The sequence below is a fragment of the Salvelinus alpinus genome, chromosome 23 (assembly GCF_045679555.1).
Source record: "Salvelinus alpinus chromosome 23, SLU_Salpinus.1, whole genome shotgun sequence".
NCBI lineage: Eukaryota > Metazoa > Chordata > Actinopteri > Salmoniformes > Salmonidae > Salvelinus > Salvelinus alpinus.
In genome coordinates this window covers 44,911,630-44,928,022 of record NC_092108.1, presented here as the reverse complement: position 1 = coordinate 44,928,022, position 16,393 = coordinate 44,911,630, and the positions used below count along the sequence as shown (strand labels likewise).

The 16,393-nt window shown below is 41.4% G+C and overlaps 1 protein-coding gene across 2 annotated transcripts; it reads right to left on the bottom strand.

Annotated features, from left to right (window-relative positions):
- Positions 1-3,276: 3,276 nt before the first annotated feature.
- On the bottom strand, positions 3,277-16,386 carry LOC139551122 (arf-GAP domain and FG repeat-containing protein 1-like). Of its 2 annotated transcripts, XM_071362526.1 has the most exons (12): positions 16,015-16,386; positions 13,909-14,002; positions 13,432-13,547; positions 12,991-13,132; positions 7,618-7,774; positions 7,196-7,303; positions 6,899-7,043; positions 6,667-6,752; positions 6,504-6,572; positions 6,040-6,201; positions 4,832-4,929; positions 3,277-4,517 (listed from the first exon to the last, which is right to left on the bottom strand). In XM_071362526.1, exons 1-12 carry the CDS (start codon positions 16,179-16,181, stop codon positions 4,458-4,460), a joined length of 1,404 nt encoding a protein of 467 aa, XP_071218627.1. In that variant the 5' UTR covers positions 16,182-16,386; the 3' UTR covers positions 3,277-4,457. The 2 variants fall into 2 exon arrangements, with proteins under 2 accessions (XP_071218627.1, XP_071218628.1); XM_071362527.1 differs by lacking the exon at positions 7,196-7,303 and having other exon boundaries at positions 16,015-16,329.
- Positions 16,387-16,393: the final 7 nt, after the last annotated feature.

Here is a 16,393-nt window from a genome sequence, read left to right as displayed (position 1 = left end):
TTGCTGATTCCAATTGTTTAGCTGTAGTACTACAGCGACGTAGAAATGACAGACGTTCTAGAACGTTTTTCAGCCCTCTGTATTAAACTACTTTCTCTGTGTTACAACGCAGCCTGTTCCATGTTATCTGACAGGATGCACAACTAAAACATATCCCAGTACTGACTTGCATTGTTCACGAGTCTTTCATCTCGAGTCCAAGTCAAGTCAATTGATTACGAGTCTAAGTCAAGTCGTAAGTCATTTCCTTTGCAACTTAAGTGCAACTCGAGTCCGAGTCTCACTCGAGCTTCCATCTCTGAACCAGCCGTATCGATGGTTCCCCAGTGGGGTGATGAGAGTAGTGTAATAGTGTAATACAATGGTTTGAGGATGGCCCTACTTAAATTCGCTTTCAAAGATACTTTACTTAGGACAGCTAATCAGCCATACCATTGATTGTCCGGGAGGTGAGTTTATCGTCTGAGATTCAAAGTTTTAACCATTTTAAACATGCAGCTGGAGCTTCACGCTCTGCAGTGTTAATTCATAACTCATCATTTATATATTTTTCCAGTTGTGTAAAGTACTTAAGTAAAAATACTACATAACTACTTTACTATTTACATTTTTGACAACTTTTACTTTGCTACATTCCCAAAGAAAATTGTGTGCTTTTTACTCCATACATTTTCCCTGACACCCAAAAGTACTCATTACATTTTGAATTCTTAGCAGGACAGGAAACCTGTCTAATTCACACACTTAAAGAGAACATCCCTGGTCATCCCTACTGCCTCTGATCTGGAGGACTCACTTTGTAAATTATGTCTGACGAAGTGTGCCCCTGGCTTTCCGTAAATTAAAAAAAACAAGAAAATTATGTCGTCTGGTTTGCTTAATATCATACATTTTAAGTTATTTATACTTAAGTATATTTAAATCCAAATACTTTAACACTTTTATTCAAGTACTATTACTGGGTGACTTTCAATTGAGTCATTTTCTATGAAGGAATCTGTACTTTTACTCAAGTATGGAAATTGTGTACATTTTTCACCACTGCATTTTTCTCGAAAGGGCTGGCACGCTCCCTGACCTCACTTCGGGCACGGGGATTACTCACTGTGCAAAGTTATGGAAAACAAGTATCTTATAACTTCTCAAATCTCATCCCTCTCAACAAAAACACGTTCATTATTTTCATATTACATGCACAACCCATAGTATGGAAACTTCATCTATCTAGTGGGTATACTTTCCAAGTTACAGTATTTCCTTTATAACATTTTTAATGACATCACAAAATAACATTAGTGTTCTATAGATTGCCTCTGACCATTCCCCACGTTCTACGTTATAGTGTTCCAGTATTCGCTTTTGAACGTGTTAGAGTTTGTGGGAAAAAAAGGTATTTTGAGACAAAGCACATTCCTTTGATGAATTTGGAGAGTACAGGAGTGTTCCAAGAGTGTGCAAAGCTGTCATCAAGGCAAAGGGTGACTATTTTGAAGAATCTAAAATATATTTCGATTTGTTTAACACTTTTTTGGTTACTACATGATGCCATGTGTTATTTCATAGTTTTGATGTCTTCACTATTACTCTACAATGTAGAAAATTGTAAAAAATAAAAACATTGAATGAATAGATACTGTATGTATACACACACACAGCATTCGGAAAGTATTCAGACCCCTTGGCTTTTTCACATTTTGTTACGTTACAGCCTTATTCTAAAATTGACTAAATAAAAAAATATCTATCAATTTACACACAATATAATGACAAAGTGAACAGGTTTTAAGAAATGTACATATAAAAAAAACGGAAATACTGTATTTACATAAGTATTCAGACCCTTTTCTATGAGATTCGAAATTAAGCACAGGAACATCCTGTTTCCATTGATCATCCTTGATATGTTTCTACAACTTGGAGTTCACCTGTGGTAAATTCAATTGATTGGACAGGATTTGGAAAGGCACACACCTGTCTATATAAAGTCTCAAAGTGCATGTCAGAGCAAAAACCAAGCCATGAGGTCGAAGGAATTGTCCGGAGAGCTCCGAGACAGGATTGTGTCAAGGCACAGATCTGGAGAAGGGTACCAAAACATTTCTGCAGCATTGAAGGTCCCCAAGAACACAGTGGCCTCCATAATTCTTAAATGGAAGAAGTTTGGAACCACCAAGACATCTTCCTAGAGCGGTCTTCCTAAACTTAGCAATCAGGGGAGCTGGGTCAGGGAGGTGACCAAAAATTAGAGCTCCAGAGTTCCTCTGTGGAGATGGGAGAACCTTCCAGAAGGACAACCAAATCAGGCCTTTATGGTAGTGGCCAGACGGAAGCAACTCCTCAGTAAAAGGCACATGGCAGCCCGCTTGGAGTTTGCCAAAAGGCACCAAAAGGACTCTCAAGACCATGAGAAACAAGATTCTCTGGTCTGATGAAACAAAGATTAAACTATTTGGCCTGAATGCCATGTGTCACATCTGGAGGAAACCTGGTACCATCCCAATGGTGAAGCATGGTGGTGGCAGCATCATGCTGTTGGGATGTTTTTCAGTGGCAGGGATTGGGAGACTAGTCAGGATTGAGGGAAAGATGAATGGAGCAAAGTACAGAGATCCTTGAGCTCCTGAGTTCTCAGGACCTCAGATTTTGGCGAAGGTTCACCTTCCAACAGAACAACGACTACAAGCACACAGCCAAGACAACGCAGGAGTGGCTTCGGGAAAATCTCTGAATGTCCTCGAGTGGCCCAGCCAGAGCCCGGACTTAAACCCGATCGAATATCTCTGGAGACCTGAAAATAGCTGTGCAGCGACACTCCCCATCCAACCTGACAGAGCTTGAGAGGATCTGCAGAGAATGGGAGGAACTCACCAAATACAGGTGTGCTAAGCTTGTTGCATCATACACAAGAAGACAATAGGCTGTAATCACTGCCAAAATGTGCTTCAACATAGGGGTCTGAATACTTATACATTTTCACAAATGTCTAAAAACCTGGTTTTGCTTTGTCATTATGGTCTATTGCACGTAGATTGAGGGAAAAACGTAATCCATTTTAGAATAAGGCTAAGGTAATAAAAAGTGGAGAAAGTCAAGGGGTCAGAATACTTTCCAAATGCCCTGCATATAGGCCTATCACTGTCGCAAGGCATATGAACTAACAGGTTATAAAGCAAACAATGCAATTATCACAACACATAGGTTGTAATATGGCTTTTTTTTGGGCTTCCCCTGTGATTTGACCCCCGCACCTTTACGTAATGCAGATAGGGAAGCAAATTGTAGTTAAAAATCTTTAATATTTATACATATATTTATATATGTACACATTGACTTACATATTCCTGTAATGGCAAGTAACATGATTAAATGCATTAAAAGTGATTGGGTGCCACAAGTAACCATCTCTCCAAATAAAAACAAACTTCTCAGGTGTTTTTACACACACATGCGGGTCAGGTTACATGGAGAGGGCTCGCTTAGAGCACAAGAACCTTTCACCTTTATTCCCTACTCTCCTTCCCTCCCTTTTTGTGCTGCAGTAGACACCTGCCTGTCATCAAAACGGCTAGTGCTGGAGTCTGGGGTCTCGTGTTTTTTTTTAGCAGGCATTTGTTCCTTTCCAAACGGACTCTTACCTATCTAACGTTAGTGTGTCCGGGCTGTTGTTACACTTGGGACTTATCCTAGTCACAAAAAAAGAAAGAAAAAAGAGTACGGTTAAAAGACCTGGGTTGTGTTCAAGGATATTCAACGGTTGTGTAAACCGCTAGGCAAAATGCTGTTGTAACGCCTTGGGATAGCACTACGGTGTTTTGATCCTAATAAGAACAGGGCCACGTTCAGTAATAGTGCTATTAATTATGCACCAAATAAAAGTCCCTTTCCCGGATGCCATACCTACAAGCAGAGGCAGCATGCCCATTGAAACCGTTACACATTACATTGTTTCATTTACACAGAATCACATTAGACTGAATTTGACCATCAGTACCCCCTCAAATAGAATTAGGTGCATATCACCTCTGCCAACCTGATAATTCACATCGTTCGAGGCAAAAACTCTTCACGTCATCTCAGTTCCCTACTAGACTTGTATACAACCCTGATAGTTATCCTATAAAACACACTGGTAGAAACATAGTGGCACATCCATAATGTTGCCCAACCATGTCAAGTCCTTATTATACCTTGTATTTAAATGTGATTACAAATGCCGATATGCACGATAAAGAGCTGTCAAATGAACAAAAAAAATAAATGTATAGAGAACGTATTTAGTCCAAGGGCATCATTCCACGGCAGTCCCAAATCCCATAGTCCTTTATAGTGTCATAAACTAAGCTTTAAATAAAAACTTGAATTCAGAGTTTCAGAAGTGTACGGTCACATCAGGAGCCGGTGCATTGAATAGGTGCTGCATGCTGCCCTCTGGTGGTGTTGACGAGGAGATGGGCGCACTACAGGAAGGGGTTGGTGGAAGAGCCTCCAGCGGGGTAGGATCCAGGCGGGGCTCCCGCCTGGTTCAAAACAAATGGTTCATCAATATAATATCGTAAAATAACATAACCATCAGCATGACTTCCAAACTCATCCATGAAGTTAGCAGAGAGAGCGAGGCTGCAATGGGTGACCGCCCACATAGGTGTTTTTACATTGGACCCATGCAGAAGTTGCATGTGTAAGTAAATTACATGTGTTCAGACTTGTATGTGTTATGTCACAAAGTGTTTCACACTGGTATTACAAGTATTACTATTTAAAGACCACAATGCATCCTTCGGTCCCTCAACATGATCTGGAAACACACACACACAAGCTACTAGATGCTCACCATGAATGGGTTATTGGTCATCCCCGGCCCAGTCATGGGCTGCCCAAAGTGGGTCATGGAGGGATTGGTCTGCCCGTAGACTGGGTATCCACCAGGGCCTGTCCATGCAGAGAAACAAAACGAGGCTGAATGGCCTATTAACCATTTAACTTTACCTGGTAAAAGTAATAACTTGCCGGTAAACGTAATAAAATGTCAAACGGTAAAGTTGACCTTTTCTGCTCAATTGTAAAGTTATTACGTTAACCGGCGGTTATTACGTTACCCGGTGGTTATTACGTTAACCGGTGAGTAACAACTTTATGAATAATGTAATAACTTCAACCAAACATGTAATGACATACCAAAATCAATGTTATGTCCTACTACCCTCAATTTGATGCACATACCACCACCTAGTGCCAATCACAACACAAACAACTCAACATACAGGAATACATAGACACTCACAAGCACACATTGAAATGTACACACATGCATAGTCTCTCTCTCACACACAACTTTATTTGATCATTATTAATCAAGCTCATTATGTTATCCGGTGGATATTATGTCAGGTCATCAGGTCAGTAGCCACTTTATTTAATGAACAATAACTTCAACCGATCATGTAATAACAATGTCTGTGTTATTTCCCTCATTTGTATGGACGTGGAATGGTGCTAAAACCATCAGTCCGGCACTCCAGGAAGGTTCAAGCAAACACTCAAAGTATTTGAACGATCTGGATGACACCAGGGCAATTGGTGTCAAATTAACATGTTGAGTAACCTTGCCTGAAACCCGAAGACTGGCATTACAAGGTAACACGTTCAGTAGAGGCTATCAAAGTCACGTGCTGCATTATTTGCAGGGAACTATTGTAGATTACATGTTTAGATTTAGCAGCAAAAGTTATGTTTATCATTCAACCATTTATTACGATTACCAGCAAGTTATAACATTTACTGGTTTAATTAAATAAATAAAAATCTAAAAGTTATTTCAAACATAAAAGTTATTACATTTACCGTTGTTACAGGGATACCTGCCAGAAATACGACCTTTGTTTATAGTGGAGGGTCCCAAGAATATTTGAAACATTTGGTGAGTCAAAACACAATATTTGTGGGGGGAGGGGGGGGGGGATCACAGCTTTGAAGTAAAGTCCAAACTATATTGTGGTATGGGTGAGACTACTAAGAAGAAGAAGAGGGCACACTACTTACCATTGGGTTGCTGGGGGTGGTAGGCCCCCGGCTGGGTGTAAGGGCAGGGGGCCTGGCCAGGGAAGGGCTGCTGGAAGGTCCCACTGAAACTGGTCGGGAGGCAGTAAGAGGAGGGGTTCCCAAAGCCAGCAGGCATACTCATAGAGCCTGTGCCAAACGAGGCTACGAAACACAGAGAGAGGGGAGGGCGGAGTGAGTACCACGAACACAGTGGTACACAACCGTACCGTTCAATGTACAGTATCTACTGATATCAAACAATGCTATTTCAGATAAATTGACAAGCATTCACTAGCAGAGGCCCAGACATGTCCTTTAAGCATGCTTGTGTTCATACTTCTGACTTCAACCACACACACGTTATGCATGTATTTATGTACTTCCACGTGTGCTCACACACACACACACACACACACACACACACACACACACACACACACACACACACACACACAGGGTTATACCATTAGTCTGGAAGGGGTTGGTGGCCATATCCGGGGCGGCGGCAACAAATGGATTATTGGACGGGATGGCTGAAACAGGACATTACATCATGTTTTCATTACCTTTTGAGGGTCACCCATTTCAGAAATCAATGTTCAGGAATGCGTAACACGACCCACTCACCTCCAAAGCCTTGCTGCACATGCATGCTGGGTAATACTGGCTGAGTCTGGGCAGGCGAGGTTCCCAACACAGCTCCAAACATATTCCTAGATTCACATAAATACATAACATGAATCAATTATCTCATTGAATCATAAAAAAACACTTTTTAGCAAGATCCAGAGGCAGTGTTAGTGTGCATATCTAAAACCTATTGTTAGTGCCAAGTTTTGAAGTGGCGCCTGTCTCTCACCCCTGGACACTGCTCCCTGTGGGGGCCGAAGAGCTCAGCTCGTTGTCCAGCTCAGCAAGAGCAGCGTAGCGGTCCTCTGCTGAAGTGCCCAGCTGGGACGGAGCCGGTACAGCACCGGCCACCGATGGCACTGGGACACCTCGCCCTACAGAGAGCGAGAGAGACATACACAGTGGTCAATATACACACATGGCAAGGACATGGACACTTAACACACAAAAATAAGATAACATGTTGTGCCCGGAACAGATATAATGTAAATAAGAGGGTATGTATGAGAATGGGACCCAGGGGTACCTGATGCAAAGGACTGTGAGGGGGGTGAGGTGCTGAAATGTGAAGGTACTCCAGAGTTGCCAAACGCCTCAAAGTTGGCAAAGTCGGCGTTTGAGTTTACCTGAGTCGCTGCAAACCACAGAGGAGGAAACAAAACACTGACAACGTGAGGAATGAGGAAATCATAATGGCATTATGGTACATGGGAGGAGGGGCAGATGACAATGATTTAACACGAACACATTGTAATGACGTGTTAAGTCTTCTTACACTACTCTTTATAACTGCTCATTTCCAAGCCCTCAAGGTATGATTTTGTCTCATTGAAGACAAACATTTCGAATCAACTCAATATTGGGAAACTCCTGAACTGCCATTTAAGTAAAATTTTCACTTGGCTTAAACTGAAGTTAGTTTGAGTGAAGGCCATCCCCACTCATTACCTGACTGGCTCGGGAAATGTGCAAAGTTGGCAAAGTTGGAGTTGCTGGCAGCCTGAGAGGGCAGAGTGGCAAAGATGTCTCCACCCAGGTCAGATAGGAGGTCAAACTTCTTCTCCTGAACTATAGGATAGGCCTGGGAGCGAACCACCACCGGCGACTGGCAGAGGGAGGGAGAGAGATGGAAGGGCATGAGGAATGACAGCATGCTTTAAAAGAAAAATAACTGGGGACATGGGGTTGCACCCATTGACTTTTAAACTCAGCAAAAAAATAAACGTCCTCTCACTGTCAACTGCGTTTATTCAAGATTCAACAACTGAGACATAAACTGAACAAGTTCCACAGACATCTGACTAACAGAAATGGAATAATGTGTCCCTGAACAAAGGCGGGGTCAAAATCGAAAGTAACAGTCAGTATCTGGTGTGACCCCCAGCTGCATGAAGTACTGCAGTGCATCTCCTCCTCATGGACTGCACCAGATTTGCCAGTTCTTGCTGTGAGATGTTACCCCACTCTTCCACCAAGGCACCTGCAAGTTCACAGACATTTCTGGGGGGGGAATGGCCCTAGCCCTCACCCTTCGATCCAACAGGTCCCAGATGTGCTTAATGGGATTGAGATCTGGGCTCTTCGCTGGCCATGGCAAAATCACACACAGAACGAGCAGTATGGCTGGTGGCATTGTCATGCTGGAGGGTCATGTCAGGATGAGCCTGCAGGAAGGAGGGAGGAGGATGTCTTCCCTGTAACGCACAGCGTTGAGATTGCCTGCAATGACAACAAGCTCAGTCCGATGATGCTGTGACACACATCCCCAGACCATGATGGACCCTCCACCTCCAAATCGATCCCGCTCCAGAGTACAGGCCTCAGTGTAACGCTCATTCCTTCGATGATAAACGCAAATCTGACCATCACCCATGGTGAGACAAAACCGGGACTCGTCAATGAAGAGCACTTTTTGCCAGTCCTGTCTGGTCCAGAGACGGTGGGTTTGTGCCCATTTGCGACGTTGTTGCCGGTGATGTCTGGTGAGAACCTGCCTTACAATAGGCCTACAAGCCCTCAGTCCAGCTTTTCTCAGCCTATTGCGGACAGTCTGAGCACTGTTGGAGGGATTGTGCATTCCTGGAGTAACTCGGGCAGTTGTTGTTGCCATCCTGACCCTTATCCACTGGTGTGATGTTCGGATGTACCGATCCTGTGCAGGTGTTGTTACACGTGGTCTGCCACTGCGAGGACGATCAGCTGTCCGTCCTGTCTCCCTAAAGCTCTGTCTTAGACGTCTCACAGTACGGACATTGCAATTTCTTGCCCTGGCCACATCTGCAGTCCTCATGCCTCCTTGCAGCATGCCTAAGGCACGGTCACGCAGATGAGCAGGGACCCTGGGCATCTTTCTTTTGGTGTTTTTCAGAGTCAGTAGAAAGGCCTACTTAGTGTCCTACGTTTTCATAACTGTGACCTTAATTGTCTACTGTCTGTAAGCTGTTAGTGTCTTAACGACCATTCCACAGGTGCATGTTCATTAATTGTTTATGGTTCATTGAACAAGCATGGGAAACAGTGTGTAAACCCTTTACAATGAAGATCTGTGAAGTTATTTGGATTTTTACGAATGATCTTTGAAAGACAGGATCCTGAAAAGGGGACGTTTCTTTTTTTCTTGAGTTTATAATGAGAGGGTTTGAACATAAATAACATTTTAGACCTTTAATAAAGTATCTAAAAATGCACAATATTGTACTGTAGCTTAGACCCTATTTCACATCATCTGACGTTGTGTTTTACCCACCATCAGTTGAAACATGCTCTTAACTTCTCTAGGATATGGGGCAGCATTTTCACGTTTGGACGAAAAGCATACCCAAATTCAACTGCCAGCTACTCATCCCCAGAAGATAAGATATGCATAGTATTAGTAGATTTGGATAGAAAACACTCTGAAGTTTCTAAAACTGTTTGAATCATGTCTGTGAGTATAACAGAACTAATTTAGCAGGCGAAACCCCGAGGACAAACCATTCAGATTTTTCTTTTTTGAGGTCACTCTTTTCAATGGATTTTCATTAGGAATCCAGATTTCTAATTGACCATCTTGCAGTTCGTACCGCTTCCACTGGATGTCAACAGTCTTTAGAAATTGGTTGAGGTTTTTTCCTTTGTGTAATGAAGAAGTACGGCCATCTTGAACGAGGGTCACTTAAAGTGTCCTGTTTGTTAGAGGCGCGTGACCAGAAAGCTAGCTACAGTTTGTTTTAATCCTGTATTGAACACAGATCATCCCGTCTTCAATTTTATCGATTATTTACGTAAAAAAATACCTAAAGTTGTATTACAAAAGTAGTTTGAAATGTTTTGGCAAAGTTTACAGGTAACTTTTGAGATATTTTGTAGTAACATTGCACAAGTTTGAACCGGTGTTTTTCTGGATCAAACGCGCCAAATAAATTGACATTTTGGATATATATTGATGGAATTAATCGAACAAAAGGACCATTTGTGATGTTTATGGGACATATTGGAGTGCCAACAAACAGAAGCTCGTCAAAGGTAAGGCATGAATTATATTTTTATTTCTGCGTTTTGTGTCGCGCCTGCAGGGTTGAAATATGCTTCTCTCTTTGTTTACTCTGTTGCTATCCTCAGATAATAGCATTGTTTGCTTTTGCCGAAAAACCTATTTGAATTCTGACATGTTGGCTGGATTCACAACCAGTGTAGCTTAATTTGGTATCAATGTGTGATTTAATTAAAGTTAGATTTTAATAGTAATTTATTTGAATTTGGCGCTCTGCATTTTCTGTGGCTTTTGGCCAAGTGAGACAGTAGTGTCCCGCCTAAACTCAGATTTTTTTATATAAATATGAACTTTACCAAACAAAACATACATGTACTGTGTAACATGAAGTCCTATGAGTGTCATCTGATGAAGATCATCAAAGGTTAGTGAATAATTTTATCTCTATTTCTGCTTTTTGTTACTCCTCTCTTTGGCTGGAAAAATGGCTGTGTTTTTCTGTGACTTGGCTCTGACCTAACATAATCGTTGTGTGCTTACGTCGTAAAGCCTATTTGAATTCTGACATGTTGGCTGGATTCACAACCAGTGTAGCTTAATTTGGTATCAATGTGTGATTTAATTAAAGTTTGATTTTTATAGTAATTTATTTGAATTTGGCGCTCTGCATTTTTACTGGCTTTTGGCCACATATCCCAGAGAAGTTAAATACAGGGTGGGTGTCATTTCACAGAAATAATAGAATAGACCCATCCCTTCAGACCACTGCAAATTAGCTGGTACAAGTATAATTTGAATTACTACAACAAAAGATGACCAGCGGTCCGACCACCGTCGAATGGCATTAGCGGTTCTAGTGTTGACAACGGCCACAGATGATTGATTTTGTAAATAAATAAAACAAATTGGGGAAGAAAAAAGCAACGTACTGCTCCTCCTTTGACTTTTCCTAAATGTCTGTATTTTACATTGCTCAGTTGTCAGAAATGTTTTAGTCACAAACAGAAGTACAGTATTTAGAGCTTTATTTTGACCCCACGGGGTGAGATCTTGCGTGGAGCCCCAGATCGAGGGAGATTATCAGTGGTCTTGTATGTCTTCCATTTCCTAATAATTGCTCCCACAGTTGATTTCTTCAAACCAAGCTGCTTACCTATTGCAGATTCAGTCTTCCCAGCCTGGTGCAGGTCTACAATTTTGTTTCTGGTGTCCTTTGACAGCTCTTTGGTCTTGGCCATAGTGGAGTTTGGAGTGTGACTGTTTGAGGTTGTGGACAGGTGTCTTTTATACTGATAACAAGTTCAAACAGGTGCCATTAATACAGGTAACGAGTGGAGGACAGAGGAGCCTCTTAAAGAAGAAGTTACAGGTCTGTGAGAGCCAGAAATCTTGCTTGTTTGTAGGTGACCAAATACTTATTTTCCACCATAATTTGCAAATAAATTCATTAAAAATCCTACAATGTGATTTTCTGATTTTTTTCCTTCATAGTTGAAGTGTACCTATGATGAAAATTACAGGCCTCTCATCTTTTTAAGTGGGAGAACTTGCACAATTGGTGGCTGACTAAATACTTTTTTGCCCCACTGTATTTATATTTTAAACAAGGTAAAATGTTCTGATTGCTATATATAGTATTAGAAAGAGCATATTCTGCAGTTCTCTATTTCCAAATATCACTTTTCCCAAGAATAACCGCGCTGTCCATGCATTTGCGCACTCACGTGTCAGAATTTCTCAGGCTACTAAGCAAAGACTAGTAACATAATAAAATATGCTATTCAGTTTTATTTGATACATTTTCTTATTTCCAATGTTTCTTTAGACCTGCCAAAAACCAAATAATAATGGATTTGGCTCTTAAAGTAGAGGTTTTTGATTTTTACTTATAGCTTAGAGTAACAAACTAATAAATGCTATTATGTCCTGTGAAATGATAGTTTAAAAAAAAGTATTATTCTAATGACCTTCATAAACAAAACCAAATGATTATTCTTTGGATAACATATATAGACTGTTAGAATGTTGACCCGTCATTGGCTGGAAGGGGCCAGACGTATGCGAATGACTGCCTAACAGAGTTCTCTAGCGGATACTTATAGGCCCGGCGGTTCTAGCGTTAAATTGTCATGTCTACTCTATGATCTGTATTTCTATGATTTCAATAGGTTTCCTATGGAAGACTGACAGTATAATTTAAAACTGATATTCCCATTCAAGTCAACATTCTCTGATGCGTGGACCTCCAACCATCTCTGTGCTACCATTTCAAAGTTGACATTTCCAAATGATTCCTATTTTCGTACATTTATCAGCCAAAACATGACACCCACCCTGTATTCAAGAGCATGTTTTATCTCAACCGATGGCGGGCACAACACAAAACCTAGATTATGTAAAATAGAGTCTAAGCTACAACATATGTGAAACCAATTTATTTTGTTGAAAATTTGACGTAAAAAAAAACGAAAACATTTTCGTTTTTTTGGAAGACAACAAAATAGTTTGACAACGGTGTTTGTAAACTCTTAAATGTTATCAATCTCAACCATTTATCTTTTTCAGTGATGAGGACATGGATGTATGGTGGGGTATGCAAAATGGGTCAACTTTGAGCACCATTATCTCTTGAATGTTTTGTCATTCAGGTCCAAAAAGCCACTTTCTGTGCACTTCTACAAATACCTATGGAAGTGAAAAAGTAATTGAATTTACACTAGACAAAGTTAGGATATTTATTTTTTTGCATCAGCCTAAAATGGATTTCCCCATATGTTAGGAAATGACTCAAAAGCACATTAGCCTGAAATGTATTATGTCATATGTTAGGAAAGAAGATGGGGAAATACCTGACGTGTTGGGGGGGTCTTGTTAAGCTGCAGGGTTTTCAGGGGCTGGACCTCCGGGGTGCTGCCTGTGCTGCTGCCTGAGGTGCCCGACTTGGAGGCCTGAGCTGTGGCTACCGTCCTAGCCTGGTCTGGAGAGACGTACCTGTGTGCACACAACCATGAATAAAAATACATCCAGGGGTGGAATCGATGGGGAGTTCCCAAGGTGAAATAATTTTCACATGTAAAAATGGGTTGTTACTTGTCTTTTTAAAGTGAATTCATACGATTTTACATTGACAGCTCTGAGTGTGATTTTATATTGACACATCACAATAGAAACTGTGGGATCTGCAAATCAAATTCTTCTGCTTTCGACAATGTTCAGTTCACACGGTGCAATAGAAAGCAAGTGAGTGAAGCTCAGTGAACAGATGAATGAACCAAAAAGAAGCATCTCACCATCTTTTTTTCTCGTACTTTTCCTGGAGGAATTCTTTTACTTTCTGTGGTTCGTGGAAGTCTGGAACAACCAATGTCCTGTCGTTGTACAGCCCCAACCAGATGTGTTTACAGACCTAGAGTAGAGGAAGTGTTTGGGGAGAGGGTGTGGCGAGAGAGCGCGAGAGAGAAAAAGGAATGCCAATAAACTCCCTAGAGAGAAACAAAAAAACTTCAAATAATGAAAGCAGACATGAGGAGACAGACACGCATAAAGACACTAATCCAGTGTTTTTCCAATGCTGGTCCTGGGGACCCACAGGGTATGCAGGATTTTGTTCTAGCCCAATACAAACACATCTGACTCGACTAATCACCAATAGCTTTGAATGAATTGGATTTGTTCGTGCTAAACTGGAATAAAAGCCTGCACTCCCTGCAGATCACTAGGTTTGAAGTACACATTTCTTAGTACATTACTTGACCTCATGTCATTACCTCGTTGGTGTGTTTCTGTAGGAATTCAATTTCCTGTTGCGTGAAGGTGGTCATAGAGATGGACTTCACTCTGTGGGGGGGATTCAGCCCTCGTCTAGTTGGGAGTGGAGGGGTATGTATTCGGTGTCATTCAGTTTACAATGACCAGGCAAAACATGACTGCACACTCACAGCTAAACTGTGCATTTACTGATATTCACTGTCAAAAGGGTCGTTCCATTTGATTTCAATCACTTTTTGGCCGCACCACTTTTGATTTGAACAAAACTTGTCATACATATTTGCCCATGGTAGAAGTGGTCAGAAAGTGACTTTTTGAACCTGAATGCCAAAACATTTAGGAGATTTAGGAGAACAAAGTTACCCCATTTTGCATCAATGTCTTTATCACTGGAAAATATAAACAGGGATGTCAAACTATTTATCCTTTAGCAGCAATTATCAAAAAACATGTCAACTCATTTTCGCATATGCTTAATCCATATTTTACATAATCTGAGGTGTTTGTATTGTGCCCGCTATCAGTTGAGAGACAGCATACTGTTGAATAGAGAGAGGGTGGGTGTAATTTCAATCATAGATATAGAAATTCATAGAACGGATTTACCCCTTCAGACCACTGCAAATTAGCTGGTACATAATTGAAATTCTAATGTTTACTTCCAATTACTACCACAAAGATGGCCACCGGTCCCCCCACCGTCAAACTTAAATTGGAATGTCTATTCTTTTATCTGTATTTCTATGATTTCCATAGGTTTCCTATGGAAGATTGACCGTATCATTTAAAACTGATATTCCCATTCAAGTCAACATTCTCTGAGGTGTGGACCTCCAACCATCTTTGTGCTACCATTTCAAAGATGACATTTCTATTTTATTCGCATTTTAGTACATTTATCTGGCAAACCATGACACCCAATAGCATGCCGTTTCAACCGATATCAGGCCTAACAAACACCTCAGATGATGTAAAATAAGGTCTAAGCTACATGTGGGGGAAAAAAGGAGTTTATGCATTTAGATAATTGATGTTAAAATGTAAAAAAAAAAATATATATATAAAAGTTTGACAACCATGTTTGTGAGCATTTGAATTATATCAAACTCAACTATTTATATTTTCCAGTGATGAAGATCATGGTAGGGTGGGGGTATGCAAAAAGGGTTCACTCCATCTCCTATATGTTTTAGCATTCATGTCCAAAAGAGGTCAAAAAGTGATTGAAATCAGATGGCACATCCCAAAAGTGAAAACCACCAGTGAAAGTCATTATATGACTCATAAGGCTATGCATTCATGTGCCTAGCCTTCACATATGACGTGAGATGATCACTTGTGGCATCAGTTGTGGTTTTGTCAGAAGTCCTTTCCTATTGTGGTCTCTGAACCAATATCATTTGCATTACTTGACCTACTACCCCATTTCATGTATTCTACAAGACAGTGGCTGGCACTTATACACTTCCTCTATCTCAGGGATGGAAAACTCCTGTCCTTGGGGGCCTGATGTGTCACTTTTCCCCCAGCCCTATAAATAACACAACTGATTAAACGGAATTGCATTCTAAACTGAATACCTTGATTAGTTGATTATTGGAGTAAGGTGTTTTAGCAGGAGCTGGGGGAAAAGTGTGTCAACAATCAGGCCCCCGAGGACTGCCCATCCCTGCTCAAACTATAACGTTACACATATAGGCGTGAGCAACGGATGTCCCAAACTACGCCTACGGTATAGACAAGTTGATTGGGAAATAGGTTCGCCGGTGCGGTGACGTGCCGTTTTGACACACTGGTCAAATATTTGTCTTTTATCAGACAAGTACTTTCGGCACAAACAATCCTTTAAATAGTTGCCAAGCTAGGTATGGAACTGCATATTGACCTTCTAAAGATTGGGAATTGAGACCCCTCCTTACAACAAAGCATGGGCTTGCGACCCAGCCCAACCAATGGCCTCGAGCTAACGTTGGATAGCATTACCTGCTGTGTTGGGGAGCTTGCCAACGTTAGCTAAACCACCAAAACACATCACAAAGAACGACATTTTTCTTTAAAAACAATCCCACATAAAAACACAGCTATAGAATCAACACAGTACTTACAAAATGCCAGAACAGGTGGTACAGACGAAGGAACCCACTGTCATGTTGGCATAAGTCGGGCCGCGCTGGTCGCAATCAAAGCACTTCCTATTCGGGGGTTGGCTAGTCATTTCCCGAAGCATCTTGAGATGCGTCTCCTCTTGCTTTCGCTTCGCACTCGTCGCCATGGTTGAGAAATGGGGCTACTAACCGTGGGAGAAGTTTATCGAGGATGTCTTCGGGGAGGCTTGCCTCGACAGCGGTGGTGGTTCAGACACCTTGCTGAGAGGTCTAGTGGGACGGACACGTTCCTTCTTCGTTGGCATACAGGAGGTGTACCAGACAGCTAACCGGAGAGTGACTGACACCTACCGGTGGGAAGATCTGGTGGGCAGCAATG